Source organism: Pectinophora gossypiella, chromosome 9 (genome assembly GCF_024362695.1).
Source record: "Pectinophora gossypiella chromosome 9, ilPecGoss1.1, whole genome shotgun sequence".
NCBI classification, from domain to species: Eukaryota; Metazoa; Arthropoda; class Insecta; order Lepidoptera; family Gelechiidae; genus Pectinophora; species Pectinophora gossypiella.
Window position 1 is genome coordinate 16,625,149 of NC_065412.1, and position 18,107 is coordinate 16,643,255.

Sequence of the window (18,107 nt, forward strand, 5' to 3'; positions counted from 1 at the left end):
ATAGCGCGAACTGCCCTTTTTTGAATAATGAAAATAGTTTCTACATCAGCGGCTCGACCCCACAATAAAATACCGCAAGACATTATGCTGTGGAAGTAGCTGAAGTAGACAAGTCTAGCAGTGGGTACATCTGTGAGTTGTCGGATTCTTCTGACGGCATATGCTGCTGAACTTAGCTTGCCCGCTAGTGATACAATATGTGGGCCCCATTGAAGTTTTGAATCTACAGTAATTCCTAAGAAAACGGTGTGTTCAACAAAATCTAGTTTCTCGTCGTTAATTTTAATGTTATTATTTACTTTCTTTACGTTTGGTAGAACAAATTTAAACAGATATTGTATGAGGAGATAAATTGAGCTGACAAGCGAAATATGTCGCCACAGAAACTGTTTATCGGATGAAGAATGTTCAAAGAGAAGGACTGAAACGCTCCAAACACTTAGAACATTTCGCTCAGTTTAACTTTATGGGGCAATGTATGCAGTTGTTAGTAGCCAATGTATCTCGCAAGATGCGAGTGTGACTGTTCACAATGCTGAAATACGGTAATGAATGCTGGGTATGACAGAAGAAGCATGAAAGTAGGATTAAAGCCGTAGAGATGAGGTCTTTGCGTAGCATCTGCGGTGTTAAGTTGAGTGATAGAATGAGAAACAGTGTGATAAGACAGAGATGTGGTGTAAAAGACGATATAGTAACTAAGATTGAGAAGGGAATGTTAAGTTGGATTAGACATGTAGAGCGGATGAAGGATAATAGGATTACAAAAGGGGTATATAAAGCAAAGGTTGATGGTAGGCCTGGCAGAGGAAGACCTAAAAGGACGTACATTGACCAAATTTGAGATGTCTTTAGAAATGGTTTAGTACGATCTACTCTGTGCGTGTATGTAACGATTAATGAATGTGGAGGAAGCAAGAGAAGTGTGTCAGGATCAAAGCAAATGGAATTCTATAATACGGCGGGAAATAGGCGTGGGTTTATGTATGTATGTTAAATATAATCGTGAACCGTATACTTATACAATTGCATGTACTATAACGCACAAGTCACCTACTATGGTTGAGGTATACTGAGCTTGACATACTACTCAAGCCACAGGGTAACGTCTGACTTAACTTACGACTCCTTGCATAAAATATACTATCCAACCCTGTGTGTGTCTGTGTGTGTGGTACAGTTACAAGCATACACTTTGGTACCATGTCACATTAACTTTTTTGACAACATGAACTGTAATCTGACTAAATTACAAACATGTTAGTGCGACAGCGCGTTCTAATATGGGTACATGGCATAAACCTCGTGTAACAAATAGACAACCCATCTCTGTGAAGTTACAAACCACGGCGTGTAACAACACTACATCCGATATTGCACTTTTTATGAATAGCCGTAATATCTTGATATAAGGGAACAAATTTACACTACGTATGCATATAACTCGGGTGCTATCAAGGCCAGAGTGAACAGGCACCTTCTGGGCGAGTTCGCTCCATCTTAGGCCTCGTCAATGCCTTCGGGCAAGTCTGGCTGTAAATAGCAAAACCATCAAAGGTAAAAAAATATATTACTTAACTTAATGTGTACGTAATTAGAACACGATTCGGACGCTTTTTTAGAAATAATTCTTAGCGAATGTGAGTCTATTTGTTTAAAATAGGATGTCACCGGTAAAGGGTAACGGCCTCCGTGGTCCAGTAGTCGAGCATCAGGCTCACGATCCAGAGGTCCCGGGTGCGAATCCCGGTGGGGAAATATCCCAAAAATTACTTTGTGATCCCTAGTATGGTTACGATATTACAAGCTGATCACCTGATTGTCCCAAAGTAAGATGATCCGTGCTTCGGAAGGCATGTTAAGCCGTTGGTCCCGGTTGGTACTTACTGATGTAAGTAAGTAGTCGTTACATGAGTCAAGTCCGAATGTCAATGGGAATCTTATTGTAAAAACGCACACATTGCCCCTTAAAAGATTTAGTAATCTTATGTAATCGACTGACTTGTAATCAAATCTAAAAAAATCAAACCGTGCAGCTTGGCGATAGGAGTGCCTCCAGTAAACCTTACCCAAAGGGTATTTCCGGGACAAAAAATAAATTAGCTCTGTGTAATGTAGTTCCGCAGACCCGTGGCTTACTGTGCCCTTTGTGGGTCGAACACACCACCTTATCCTATAAACAGAGCGATATACTGTTACCATGTCGCGGTGTGAACACAATCACTACATAGTATAAAACAAAGTCGCTTTTTCTGTCCCTATATCCCTATGTACGCTTAAATCTTTTAAACTACGCAACGGATTTTGATACGGTTTTCTTTAATAGATAAAGTGATTCAAGAGAAAGGTTTATATGTACAATAGCATTCATTAAATAGTAGAGAAATACTGTTATTTTTGAGGTTTTTAACGTGATATCGTAAATAATTTCATTTTTTTCTCAGCATTGGACCGGAGCGATGCTGGGGCGGGTCGCTAGTAAGATATACAATCATAAATGTTCCGCTCATAAAGTGTGCCTACTTCGATATTTCTTATGTTCAACTGCACTTTTCGACTTCGAAAGGGATCAATGACAAGGATTGAAAATCGTGGTGGACGTGTGACTTGCATCCTAATGCCTCTGGTTCGACTCTCGGCTCGGTCTCTAAACGATTGAATTCAACTTTGTGAGTTTGAATTCATGTTTGAATCTTAAATAATTGATATCAGAAATTAATATAATATGACATAACATAGCATCACGCCTGTTTCCCCGAAGGGCAGAGGTGTTTAATACAGCTACTCCTCGTGAACTATGTTTACTGTAAGTCCTATAGAAATCATGTAAACCACGTGAATGTTTAAGGGTAGGTACACTACGTATAATTACTTATACCGAAAATAAATATCACATATTGTCGATTTATTGATTTTTGCCCTTGGTCTTGGTTCCATACAAGACCATTAACCCGGCCCCAGGGGGGACAGAGTCATCTTCTCTGCCCTCCACTGGGGCAATTCCTGTTCGGCGCGTCCTTGCCGCGGGGGTGGGCGCCTCTTACTTCAGTAGGCCGGAGTAAGATGGTGGCTGAGTTCGAATAGGGACCCAGACCTACGGGGTATAACGTAGAACCCTTGCCCAGGGATACGGGTGAAGACCTCAACGGCTGCAGAGGCGGAGATGGGAGCCATCGGTACGGCAATGCAGGACGGAAGGGGCATGTCACAGGGACTGCAACCTGGAACCTGACAGAGGGCAGCAGTAACTGTCAGTACTATTCAGAGGCAGAGGACAGGAGTCCTAGTATGGCTTTGTAATAGACTACTCTGGGCGCCATCCCACTCGCGTCAGACAGAGTACTGCGGGGCGGAAGGCAAGAGGGAAACCACTGCCCTATTTTTCCCTAAAAAAGTAGCATGGAGAGTATTTTACAGAAATGCTGCACCGACAAGAGCGTGGCTCTTAAATTGATGATGATTGATTTATTATTGTGCATCATTTATCATCTTACATTTATCATCAGAACATCTATGTAACACAATAGGAGACACAAGCATCCAGTACATACTTCTTCTGATATACACCTAAAGATTATAATTACCTTCTGATTATAATAGAAAAAAGCTGTTCTTTATGATTAAGGCAAGCATTAAGAAGGCATTTTTGGAAATGCCACCCCTAATAGGTCAAAAGTTTCCACACGGTTGTGTTGCAAACAACTTACATATTTTTTCTGTAAATATATATTTTTGTATTCACGCACCTGTCCCGGAAGCCTGGCATATAAATAGTACCTTTTTGCATGAGTCCCTTCCGGTGAGGCTCCAGGAATATAAACATAACAATATATCAATGGAGTGCAATAATGAAAATAATGAAAATGGCGAGCATAATGTGGGCCCTCGTCTTTTTAAATCGTTTAGTCGGTCTCATTATCAAGTAGGAGAGCTGGGAGTAGATTTCGCATGCGTGGACCCTATCAGGACTCAGTGTCGGCCCAACCACGGAGATGGGAACACGTCTCGTCTGTGGCGGTGGCGGTCGCGAACTCTCGAACTCAAAATCAGAACAACTTTTCATCTGTGAAACGCTTATGGTGTCAGTGATCTACGAGTGGATTTAACAACTCTGTGGAGTTTTTTTTTTCATTGTGACTTTAGTTTTGGAGCTTCGGAAGTTTAGGGGGATGCAATTACCATTTTAATTTTTGGGGTAGAATGGTTTGGGATTAACAGTAGGTCGTAAAAACGGCATACTGAGTTTTAGGTTTTGAGCGTGACTGCGAGTAAGTTGCAATTTATTAATAACTAACTAATCTGTTAATTAAAGTTCAAATCCCGGCTAGGACATATCACTCAAATCAATTTGTAATCCCTAGTTTGGATAGAACATTATAGGTTGATCAACCGATTATCCGAAAGCAAGATGATCCGTGATTCGGAAGGCACGTGTTGGTCCTGGTTACTACTTACTGATATAAGTACGCAGCCGTTACAGAAGTCATGTCAGGGTCCTTTGGCGACTCAATAATAACCCTAACACCAGGGTTGCAAAGGTCGGTAATCCACCTTACAACCCACACGATGGGATATTAAAGCTTAATCTTCAATCTTAATGGACAGACAGGCTTAATTATGGCCATAATACTCATAGTGGTGGACAAAACTTAACACCGCCCGACAACTTTAAAGTACCTCTGGTAAAATATTTAATGCCGCTGTAAGTAGGTACCTACACTTAACCTGATCCGGACAAGTAAGCAGTTAGTGTCATTTGCAGCAAATCTACAATAGTTTATGTAGTGCGGTTAGTCCTACATAAATGATCCACTTGTCATTATAATAAAATATAATCAAACTTTTAAATTTTCCCGAGAAAAGCATTTTCGGAGGTATCTAACCTAATGTGTATTGGGCTGGTTTTCCCTTCGCGGGTTGGAAGGTCAGACAGGCAGTCGCTTCTGTAAAAACCGGAGCTGTCAAATCTTTCGGTTAGGAAGGGAGACCCTGTGAGAAACGGGATAATGCTAGGGAAATGCTGAATCTTTTTAATTTTTGGTAGCTTTTTGGCAGCTATTTAATGGATTCAAAAGTCAGCTTTATTATTTTTCGAATTACCTACTTTCCTTATTAAAATCTGACTTCGATGTTGCTACTTTTGAAATTCATGTGAAGTTCCGTAAAATACTATTATTAAGTAGGTATACTCACAAAAAAATGTCATTTTTCACTTTTGAGTTTATTTGGACTACCTGTCCATCACAATGGTAGGGTAAGTACCTACTTTATCTAAAAACATGAACATTATAGATAAACGAAGCCTCTATAGCACAGTTTTAAGGCCTATAAAACGATCCGACGAATTTTACGCCGAGCCGCGGCCTCAGTGCTGAAAGCCGTCAAAATATACATAAAACAGTAGTTGTGGCCATAAACTGGCAACGCAAACTCCCTTCTGCATTATCATGGACTAATTACCAGAATGTTAAAGTTTCAACCCTCGGCCGTTAATGGGTTGAGCGGAACTGATAATGTATACAGAATCAGAATCAGAAAATATTTATTGTAGTACAACACAGTTCCCTATTAGATGGTTTTAAAATAAGGTAGATCAGTATATTCTGTCTACAAAGAATGCAACAGCTAAATAAAATAATAGGGACTTAGTTATAATGTCTATAAATACATACATACATAAACTCACGCCTATTTCCCACCGGGGTAAGCAGAGACTATGGAATTCCATTTGCTTCGATCCTGACACACTTCTCTTGCTTTGACCACATTCATCAATCGCTTCATACTCGCACGCCGGTTAAGAGTAGATCGTACTAAACCTTTTCTAAGGGCATCTCAAATTTGGTCAATGTAAGTCCTTCTCAGTCTTCCTCTGCCAGCCCTACTATCAATTTTCGCTTTATATACTTACCGCTTTCCTTCTCCTAATCCTGACGCTTCCTTCAATGTACATATATGAACTGGCTCTCTTTGCACACACACACAAAGATTTGTTTAAGACATCAGGGGAGATCCATGGGCTAAATCTTAGAAATCCAAATAAACTAAGACAGGAGTTTACTCCTAGAACTACAGTTTATTATAAAAATTGTCATTCTATGTGTGTGAGAACATATAACGCCATTCCGTCCTATATTAAAGAGCTACCCCATCTAAAGTTTAGATCCCAACTCAAAAAGTGGTTAAAGGGGAAGCAGTTTTATAGCATAAGTGAGTTTTTCAGTTTATAAATAGGTTTTTTTTTTCCTTTTCTTTCTTTTTTTATATAGATAAGTGTTTTTGTAATATTTTTTAGTAGTTATTATTGTATGTCACAACATGACTAAATGTGCTGAGCGCTATAAGATTTACTTACATCGATATACTTACCACATTTATGACAATAAATTTCATTTCATTTCATTTCATTTCATTTCATTTCATTTCATTTCATTTCATTTCATTTCATTTCATTTCATTTCATTTCATTTCATTTCATTTCATTTCATTTCATTTCATTTCATTTCATTTCATTTCATTTCATTTCATTTCATTTCATTTCATTTCATTTCATTTCATTTCATTTCATTTCATTTCATTTCATTTCATTTCATTTCATTTCATTTCATTTCATTTCATTTCATTTCATTTCATTTCGCAATTCGATCATCCTTCATCCGCTCCGTACATTAAGAAAATAATAAGAAAATACATTATAATGAGTTTAAAGACAATTGACATCACTAATTACGTAGTACGTATGTATGTACTATGATTTGTGAACAGCAATATCACTAGCAATACTTCTCAACCGGTACAGCTAAAGCTGTGTAGCTGCAAGATAAACTTTGGCCCAGACCAAAGAGTGACTGCAAGTTGTTTTCTGGTTAATTGTAAGTCTATCCACCGCGATGAGACCCGGAAGGGTCAAGGGCATTAGACGTCATCCTCATTTTTTTAATGTCCTTGTCCTCCTGCCCCTATTCCTCTCTAGGTGTGGTCGGCCCAACGTGTTTTCTTCTTCCATTCATTTCTGTCAGTCGTCATCTTCAATGGTGTAATCGTCCCAACATCAACCGAATCATAGTGGGCCCAGTTACCCATTATCAAATTAGAAAAGGGCAAACTCGCCCCTGGGCCCAGTTTAAGACTGGAGCGAGATGTCCCCTAAGTCGCACTCACACCTTTCACACACATATCCTTTTTCACACAATCCACACTTTCTTCATTTCTTCATCCTCATTTTCAATAATTATATTACATTCTTCTACAGAGAATCATCGCGGTAAAGTATGCAAATACCTGAGGGTAGTAAATTATTACAAATGTATATACAGGGTTAATGACATCGTAACGAATACTGAGAGGGATGATTCAGCTCATTATTCTAATAATATATCAAGTAGAATTTTCCAGCATTCGTATTCATTACGATGTCACTAACAACCTGTATACAAATAGAAGGCATTGCCTTTGGGAGGCATCGGTCCTTTACTAGAGAGACAAATATACGTTCTTATTTTTCACCTTTGCATATTGCCCAGCAAAATATTCAAGGTCATTATTAAATAATTATGATAGAACTCAAATTCGATACTTATTCTCCGATTTTAACATGCTCTTTAAAATTTATATGTATCGCCTATAACTCTGACTAACAATCAGAAAGTCTTGGCATTTTCTAGAAAAGCATAGATAGGGGATTGACCGAATTCCGAAATCAGTCCCTATTTATACATAAAATAGGTGCAGTTATTTTTGTGGACTTTGCTACCATGCGAATGTAAAATCAAATCAAATTATTGCACAAATATTAACATAAAATTAACACACAGACAGTTGGACGGCCTTATTGCCGTAAAGAAATTTCTTCGAGGGTCAAACAGGCAGTCGTTTCTGTAAAAAACTGGACCTGTCAATTCTTCAGGTTAGGTAAAGCGGACCCTGTGAAATACGGGCTAGGGAGATGATGATGAACTAATCTATGCGAGATGGTGCAACAAATAATAACTAAAAATCAACTATAGTTAATTTAAATCTAAGATTCCTCCCATCACAATAAACGTAACTGAACTCGCAACAAGCTTCGTAATTACACAGCCAAATACCTTTTGATCGACATTATTAATTTAAACTTCTGAACGTGTTCGTCGTTACTATTGAGTATCCATAAATGAAAACAGTTAACGTTCCATTGAATATAGAAGGAAATCATTTCATCAATTCGCACGTCAAATTAATTCGGTGAATATCCAACGACGGTTATATTCGCTACAAATACTCAGAACTAGCTTTACGCCCACGACTTTGTCGGTTTGAACTTCATACAAACCTGATTCCCTTTGACTTAGACATGCCAATTAAATTTCAAAAATTCCGAACTATTAGTAGTTACTTACATCATTTTATATTTTTCCAAAATTTCATGCTTCTAGTCCTTTCTGCTGTGTAGATCGAGAAGGTTTTTCTTTTAGTGTTAGTTTAAGTGTTAGTGCCATCGTAACGAAAATTTTTAGGGATGGTCTAAACCTCATGTTTTAGACAAAAAATATGTGTGGAAAATTCCATTTGGTATCAACGCAGAGTCATTTCTGAGTTGATATCAAGTGGAATTTTCCATCGCAAAAGTATAAAACTGAAATTAATTTAAAAATACACCAAAAACTTCATGAATTTTCCGACAGAAAATTCCACTTGATATCAACTCAGAATCATGGTCTGAATCATCCCCCTCAGTATTTATTAAGCTGTCACTAACACCCGTACCTACTTGTATGGCTACCTGTACGTACTTTTACGGGGTGTAAGTGACATCGTAACGAATACTAAGAGGAATGATTGAGCTCATTCATCATTAGCCGTACGACGCCCACTGCTGGGCATAGGCCTCCCCCAAGGATCTCCAAGACGATCGGTCCCGCGCTTGAGATTGAGCTCATTATTCTGAGTTAATATCAAGTGGGATTTTCTTTCGCAAAAGTATAGAATTGAAAAAAAACAAAAAAATAATAAAGTCATGATATTTGCGACGAAAAATTCCACTTGATATTAACTCAGAATCATGATCTGAATCTTCCCCCTCAGTATTCGTTACGATGTTACTATCATCCTGTATAAAAGCAGGCAAATCTGTTTCTCTAGTAGTTTGTTCACATCGTTATGATAATTATGACAGGTGATGATAATAAGGTCATATGTGTTCCAGTAGTAGATCCAATGCAACCGTTGGGAATAACTCAGATTTTGCTAGTAGTTACAAAGTACGTACTTGAAAATATATTGAAATAGCAAAAGATTGGTGAAACTCCGGCAAAGGTTATGTTGGATTCAGATATTCATAATATAGACCTAAAGTTCTGACAAATCGTGTTATCTAAGCCACTGCCCGCAGTCCTGCGGTCGGTTTGGCCTTCAGACTCGGGGGTAATTTTCAGCCCTTCTGTATCCACAGAAGTAGCTTTGGCCTCAACGTTATGGTGACATAATCTGACAGATGAAGATAAAAAGGTCCATGTTTGAATGTAAAATCTGTACTAGTTTTGTTCTTTTTCTTCTATCGGGTTGGTTGTGTGGTGGATTACCAACCTCATCAACCCTAGTGTGAGGGTTATTATTGAGCCGCCAAAGGCCCCTGACACGACTCATGTAACGACTACTCACTTACATCAGTAAGTAGGTAGTAACCGGGCCAACGGCTTAACGTGGCTTTCGAAGCACCAGACAACCAGGTGATCAGCTTATAATGCCCTCACCAAACTTAGGATCACAAAGTGTTTTTCGTGATATGTCCCCACCGGATCGTGAGCCCAACCCTCAACCACTGAACCGCAGAGGCCGTGTTGTTCTACTAAAATTTATTACCTATTATAACAATAATTATAAGAGTAAATTATGACTGCTTTTGAACACTATCATAAATTCAAATGGAAAAAACCGACTTCAAACGCAAAACTAAAAAGCAATAAATAAATTTACTTCGCACAAAGTAATTAGTACGTATTTTCAATTAGTTAATTATTTTATAATTCTGAAGCCGGTGCCAAGGAAATGCTACAACGAAGTACCGATTCATATATTTTTCAATACTGATTGTTTTGTAATTTTTTGTTTGACATTGTTTTGTAATTGCTTTGATATAGGTATTAAACAATATTGTGTGTACATAGTAATTTGATATTGTAGTAGGGTTGTTGTAGCATTTACTTGGCACCGACTTCAGAATTATAAAATAATTAACTAATTGAAAATACGTACTAATTACTTTGTGCGAAGTAAATTTATTTATTGCTTTTTAGTTTTGCGTTTGAAGTCGGTTTTTTTTTGTTAAAAATTTTATTTTATTTTACGATTTTAAGTGATGGTTAGACTGAGCAAGGATGCAGACAGACAGATTTTCTGATTTATATTGATACAGGGTGTTAGATGTCACTTACACCCCACACAAGTACATACGGTAGCCATACAAGTAGGTATGGGTGTTAGTGACACCGTAACGAATACTGAGGGGGATGTTTCCGACCATGATTCTGAGTTGATATCAAGTGGAATTTTCAGTCTGAATCATCCTGAAAATTTTTGTATTTTTTTTAATTATTTTCAATTCCATACTTTTGCGACGGAAAATTCCACTTGATATCATCTCAGAATCATGGCCTCAATCACCCCTCAAAGTTTTCGTTACGATGTCACTAACACCCTGTATATAATAATATATGATTAGTAGTGATCACAATTATTATTGATGAACATGTTTACACACACACACACACACACACACTCACACACGCGCACACGCACACGAGCACACGCGCACGTACACACGCACACACACAGACACACGCACACACACAGACACACGCACACACACAGACACACGCACACACAGAGACACACACACACACACACACACACACACACACACGCGCACACACACACACACACACACACACACACACACACATACACACATGTGGTTGTCAGTGGAAGCTGCTATCATACACACTCACGCACACATATAGATACAGTAGATTTCGCGTGGTTCGCTCGCTGCTAAAGCAGCTCGCGTGTCCTGTTTATTCGAAACTGTCCCTCTTCGTATGGCGGCCATCTTGTTTTTCCGCCATTTTGTTTTTTTTCACCGGTGACAGAATTTGACCAAGATTTAAATGGGTGTCGTGGAAACAAACAAAATCCAGGTGCAATAGGTTTGCCAGGCCGTAGGATGTCTCCCTGATTGGGAGCAGTTTTCAAAGATGACGTTCCGATCACACCCCTATACATCATTTTTAACCCCAAGACATTTTCTGGAAAAACAAAATTTTGTATGGCGGCCATCTTGTTTTTTCGCCATTTTGTATTTTTTTCACCGGCCATTAAATTCGACCAAGATTTAAATAGGTTTCGTGAAAGAAAAATTGGTTCAGGTGCGATAGTTTCGCCAGGCCGTAGGGTGTCACCCTGATGCGGAGCAGTTTTCGAAAATCGGGAAGTATTTCCATACTTAACATGACGATCCGATCACAACCCCGATATATATTTTATACCCCGAGACATTTTCTGAAAAAACTAAATTGTCTATGGCGGCCATCTTGTTTTTCCGCCATTTTGTTTTTTTTTCACGCGCTATGGAATTTGACCAAGATTTAAATAAGTGCTCTGAAAGAAATATTGGTTCACGTGCGATAGTTTTGCCAGGCCGTAGAGTATCTCTCTGATGCGGAGCAGTTTTTGGTGACCAGAAAGTATTTCCGTACTCTACATGACGTTTTGAGTAAGCGCCCCATACATTATTTTTACCCAAAGGGGCTTCTTCTAAAATCGACAAAATTTTATATGGCGGCCATCTTTTTTTTCCGCCATTTTGTTTTTTTGCACCGGCGTTTGGATTTGATCAAGATTTAAATACGTTTCGTGAAAGAAAAATTGCTCCAGGTTGTATAGTTTTGCCAGGCCATAGGGTGTCTCCCTGATGCTGACCAGTTTTCGAAGGTCGGGAAGTTTTCCCGAAGCCTAAAGAGCGATCCGATCAATATGACTTTACAAACGCACTAGTCGCTCCTACGATTTTTGAAAATTCCCCTCGATTTCTCTGGTCTTCCATCATCAGATCCTGACTTCCTTGACATGGGACCCCCTTGGGTACATCTCCTTTCAAACAAAAAAAGAATTATCAAAATCGGTTCATATACGACGAAGATATGCCCGAACAAACATAAAAAAAAAAAAAAAAAAAAAAAAAAAAAAAATATACGGTCGAATTGAGAACCTCCTCCTTTTTTGAAGTCGGTAATAAAATATGAGACAGTAGAGACCAGTAAGTGCTGCAGTAGGGGTTTTTTGCCACTTCTTTCCCCAGCTATACAGGTTATGAAAAATTTTATTTTGAAGTCCAAAGTGCTAAGTAAAGCCAATTTTGATAAAATACATCTATATGTACCTAAGCATATTTTTATGAACTGATAGTTCTAACCCTTAATATTCAAATGTAGATACGCAAACAAATTTATTTGTTTTGTATTCAAATTCAAAAATATATAGTTTAGTCACTTTTACATAACAAACGTCTCATCCGCCTAAAACTACTGCATCTTTCCACAATCTGTATAGCCGTGAAAAAGAAGCTGCAAGAATAACCTCGGCACGACCTGTGTTCCATATTATTATAAAACTCAACTATTGTTTTTATCAGTAGCTAGCTAGGGGTTTACTGACCACAATAATCCAATATCAGTAACTGGATATGCACGCGCCAATTATGACGATGGAAAAAGCCAAATAATTAAATAGCATTAACTGAAATTAAATGTCGAATGCAACATTACGGTGTTGCACACTCATAAATTTATTGTATACTTCTAAAGCATAAAGCTACCTTTGTAGCCGCATAATGATTTTGTTTGGAATTATTTCATAAATATTTATATTTATTTCATAAATATAATATTTATATATTTAAATTATTTATTTCATAAATATAAATATTTAAATATAAATATTTATAAAATAATTCTCCCTCACATATTCGAAATGTTATAAAACGCATAATATTTGAATTATTTACTATTATAATATTGCGAATTAACAACTCGACATTTGACATTTTAATTAACGTTTATCTCGATTTTGCTTTAATGTCGATTCTTCTTTATTCTAAAATTTTCTGAATCATCAACAATAGCGTTTTACTGGTCTGTCTGTGTGTGGAGTACCTAATGGCTGGCGGGTAGGCACGTAAATTTAATATTTCAGTTGAAATTCAACACAATCCGCCGGAGGGGAGATACGCGGATACGCTCAGAGAAGCAACCATTGTACAGTCACTGCGAGCTACGGTCTCTTGATTTTATCTGTCTAATCTTTTGTATTTCCTCCTACTGGAGATTTTCAAGCAGTTAAGGAGCTAATTCCAAAATTATAAGTTCATTCTGTTTTTAGACCACACTTTCTATAACATAATTCAAAATAGACATTACTTTCTTGAGAACAAACAAAGACGTAAACATCATTATATGAGGCATGCTTGAATAACAGTAATAGAGGATCAAGTAGCCAAGTGGATTTCTGCAGTAGTAACATTTATCATTCGGAATATCTATCGTGGACTTCTCCATAACGAATAAATTACGAGCCTTTAATCGAGAAAAGTTATTAATATTCAACATCTAGAGGATTATGCAGAATAAATCCCTTTGCGGATAGTAGAGCGACGATAAAAAACAATGGCTTCCCAGCGAACTTCAAATAAAGAACGAAAAACAACAACGGAATCTCATAAGAATAGCTGTGATGGCGCTTGTTTGCCTAAATTGCCGCGACGTTTGTACAAAGAAACGCTACAGTTTTGAGGCTCTTTGTCCCGGTTTAGAAATTAATAGGATTCTTTGTAGTCTGACTGTCTTTTTCCGCGTCTTTCTCTCATAATTATGTTTCCAATTTGTCCTATTTCATTCCTTATGTTTTGTTTGCGTTCAGAAATCCCATCTCCCCAAATTTCAAAAGATTACGTGTCGAAAATCGCAGACCAGTGGAACCCTGAAATATGATAACTCGTATAACAGTCTCGTTTCCGTTTTAATTTATCCCCAAGGGAGAATTATTATTTCGAGGATCATTTGTGACGAATTGATATTTTTCATGGGTCCTTCACCTAAGGGCTGCCATTTATATTTGGGGCTGCAATTTATTGCTGCCATTTATCATTTCATCGAGTCCTTCCTCCCGCCACTGAAACACATCCGCCTCGGTCGCGTGCCTACTTCATAACTTCACTAATGTACTTCTCGCTTGTATTATTTATTTCGCAAATTCATTCTGAGGTTTCCTAATACGTTGATCTGCCTCTTTATAGCTAAACTGGTGTGTTTGTGCGATAGTAGGTTAAATAAAAATGTGCAAAAGTGATAAACCCCAGACTTAATGCTGTATTTTCTACTACTAAATAATTGAATTCGCTCAGCTAAAGCTTCGATTCTCTAAATGTTAGAGACGAGTGAACAGTAGTCTGTCCAAAACGATGTCATTAAAGTGGAACAATTGTTCAGAAGAAACGGTGGAGTCGAGTGTGGACAGTGACAGTCGGTGGTAGAGTGTGTGATGGTGGTGGGCGTGGAAGCATGACCACATGGATGGCGCTGTTCGGGCTAGTGTGGCTGCTGCGCGTGCGCGGCTCGCTGTGCGGCTGCGCGGCCTGCAAACGCGCGCGCAGCGACGCGGGCGCGGCGGCGGCGGCGGGGAGGGCCGCGGCGGGGGCCGCGGGGGGCGCGGGGGGCGCGGGCGGCAGTCTGCCGCGCTCGCCGCGCGCGAGCCCGCAACATGCAACATTCGACGTCGTCGCGCTCGATACCTACACGCGTGACGTCACCGTGCAGACCGATTTCGATGATGAAGAAGATCTCGATAAGATCGAGCTGCAAATCTCTGAGGAATGTAAGTATACCTACCGATGTATTTTTGTGTAAGATTATAACTATTCATAATTTCAGTGCACAATCGAATATTGCCCCGAAACATTTTTATTATTACATTCATGTTTTGAATGGCATGAAATATATTACTACTTCGGGCGCCATCCCACTCGCGTCAGACAGAGTATTCCGGGGCGGAAGGTAAGGGGGAAACCACTGCCCTATTTTCCCTAAAAAGTAGCATGGAGAGGAATGCTACACCGACAAGAGCGTGGCTCTTAAATTAGTGATGAAGAGAATATAGATTCGTAATTAACCACATCTCACTTGTGTAGATGTGAGCTAGGGTATTAGACACTAGCATTACATATTAACACTAGACTTGAAGGTTTTAAAATTAAATTGAAAAAGAAATCCAAACTAATGTAGAATATTCCATTATTTTGCTGTTCTGTGAAATATACAAAATGGTGGTAATATATAAAATGGTAGTAATATTAGTGATATAATGCTTTATCACGCTTTATCTTTGACTGTCACAAAATAGTCACGGGGTCTTCGCTCCCATCCCATTGATCCCATCGACACTTCACTTCACACACCCCTGGTTCTATAAAGGTCGACCCGGCACAAAGAATAAAGCTCTCTGATACCTCCGTAATATTTCCAGTTGAGAAATCAATCATCTCGTTAAAATATCTTGTAGTTTCCCAGGAGTTGTGATATTCTTAATATTTTATTATTAAAACCTATTCCTTGAACTGAAATTAAACGTGAATATTGGGAAGCAGCTTACTTAGCAGAAGTTGGTGACCGAAAAACAATTTCCTTTTATTTTTTTGTTTATACTACGAAATAATTAGAGTACTTACACGTGTACGAAAAACGAAAGAAAGGGACAATAGATGTACATGACGGAGAAGTCAATTGGTAATAAGCCCTACTGTGTGTGGGTGAAAGGGATAACTTTGGTCGTGACTGTGTATTCATAGTGTAGCGATAAAAAGGAGGAACTCGCTAACAATTAAATTAATTTATTGGGAAATGCAGTTTAAGTAATTTAAATTATTATAAATTAACATGAACATAGTTAAAAGGTAATAACGGTAAAAAAGGGAATCGAACCTCCGTTGATCAACGAAAGTTTTTAAAGATTAATATGCCAAAAGGAATACCAAACACTGAAACGATGCCGCGCGGGGCTTTAAGAATTTTGAAAAGGCTTCCTAAATAAATATTCACAAATAGCGGAAATAATATTTAAAAAAAAGGTTCTGGAATATAAATGGAACACAAAAACAATTTGGTTCTCCGCAGCCGTAGTTATTCCGTCGACTCGTCCGTCACGTAGGGACCGTCGAAGCGATGCAGCTTCGGGTCAGGAAACGGGTAGCGGCAAGTGACAGGAACCGCAGAGTCGGAGCGATCGTAGCGACTTCGAAGTTGCAACTCGAATCATATATAGAATCCGTGGGGATGGGGCGGCTTCGCACCCGATGTAGCTCCAGGTTAAAACCAAAACCCAAGGGGATTTCCCTTATCTACAAAGATAAATAATAAAATAGAAAAGTGATGTGAAAGAAAGAAAGGGAAAAAGGAAGAAAGAAGAACAAACCAACACAAACTTACCAGGGAAAATGAAATACTATAATTATATCACCAGAAATTACGTTTTACGTTTCACAATTAAAACAGCACATTTAAAAACACATACAGAACATTAAATTAGATTTTCCAGATAAAATACAAGAAAACCAACAGTCAGCCACAAAGAATATCTCTCAAATGTCAAGAAACAAACAAACAAACCATGGAGACAAATTCATATTTCAAATTTTAAATATAGCATACGTCCAAACAGCCAGAAAAAGAAAACTTGATAAGCAAAAAGATTGCGCTGCAGCAAAATTACGCTGCAGTCATCCCCCTTCCAGAGAAGAATAGAAACCTGGAAGACCAGATGAAGTAAAACGCAAGAACGGTGGAAGGTGTAAACGAGGAGGTAGGAACGGCAGACATGATCAAAGGTAAAGCTAAAACGAAATAGAAGAAAAAAAAGGTTAAGGTAGATGTGAAATGAAATGAAGTGAAATGAGAACGACAAGAATGAAATAAAACGAAGCAACAATAACAAGATAAAACTAAACGATCCCAGATTGAATACCACAGTCACTATTACAAAGCGGTCAACTACAAGAAAACCTTGAAAGAGTAAACAAACAAGGAACGCACCTAAAACTAAGTTGGACACGTCGCGAACGCGCCAACGCAGACTTAAAACCAAAACGGACCGGTTCTAAGCCTAGACAAAGAAAGCAGAAAAGAAAGCAAGAACAGCAAATAAGCAAAGTGTTTACAAAAATACACAAAGTTTAAAATAAGTAACATGCGAAAATAAACACGCATGTGTCGAATACAAAATGGGGTCGACGCTTCCAAAAACATAGTCAGCGTGACGTAAAAATCCAACACCCTGACACGTCATAATGTGTCAGGTGTTCAAAAACATGACATGGCAATAGGTGACAATGGTGATGACAAACAACATGCATGATAATGACTATGATGGTCCAAGGAGAATAAATTACGGAAAAAAAACAAAGGTTAAGGGACGAATGAATATAACTCCGCGAAGCACCACCGCCACAGAAAAGAAAAAAAGGTGAGACTTCGCGGGCGGAAGGAAGGGATTTAAATGTAAATTTATTTCATAATGTCTTTAATGTGATACGTGCCAACGTGTCCAGTATCCATATCACGCAGGACGTAAACTTGTCGTGAAACCACTTGGAGTACTGAAGCGCGAATAAAACGCGGAGACAATTTTCCGCAGCGGAATTCATCCTCGGAAGAACGAGCAAAATTTCTTCTCCAAACGATATCACCGACAGTGAGGACTGGCGATGATCTATGGGAGTTATAGCGTCTGGAGTTAGCTAAAAAGGAGCAAGCCAAATTATCTGCTACTTTAGAAAAAACATCACTCAAATGGGAAAGGTTAGCTGCATGCCTTGCCCGACTCTCGACTAAATCAGTGTCTTGAGTCTGGTCACAATTAACAGGTACGGCATGAAATGAGATTTCCCTACCAAACATGAGGAAATTGGGAGTGAATGAAGTAGCTAGATTGATACAAGAGTTGAGGTACAGCTTAACTCTCGGCAACATACGAGCCCAACTGCGATGATTATCTTGCACAAGAATACTAAGGCAGGTAACCACGCT

General features: G+C 38.6%; 1 protein-coding gene across 4 annotated transcripts in view; it reads left to right on the top strand.

Moving 5' to 3' along the window:
- Positions 1 to 3,983: 3,983 nt before the first annotated feature.
- The window catches only part of LOC126369650 (disks large homolog 2-like), a 69,884-nt gene continuing 55,760 nt past the window's right edge, over positions 3,984 to 18,107 (top strand). For 3 of the 4 annotated variants that reach the window (XM_050014194.1, XM_050014197.1, XM_050014196.1), the window contains exons 1-2: positions 3,984 to 4,268; positions 14,327 to 14,904. In XM_050014194.1, the coding sequence (XP_049870151.1) occupies positions 14,592 to 14,904 (313 nt within the window). In that variant the 5' untranslated portion in view covers positions 3,984 to 4,268; positions 14,327 to 14,591. The remainder of the gene's footprint in view (positions 4,269 to 14,326; positions 14,905 to 18,107) is intronic. The other variant, XM_050014195.1, reaches the window with a different exon arrangement.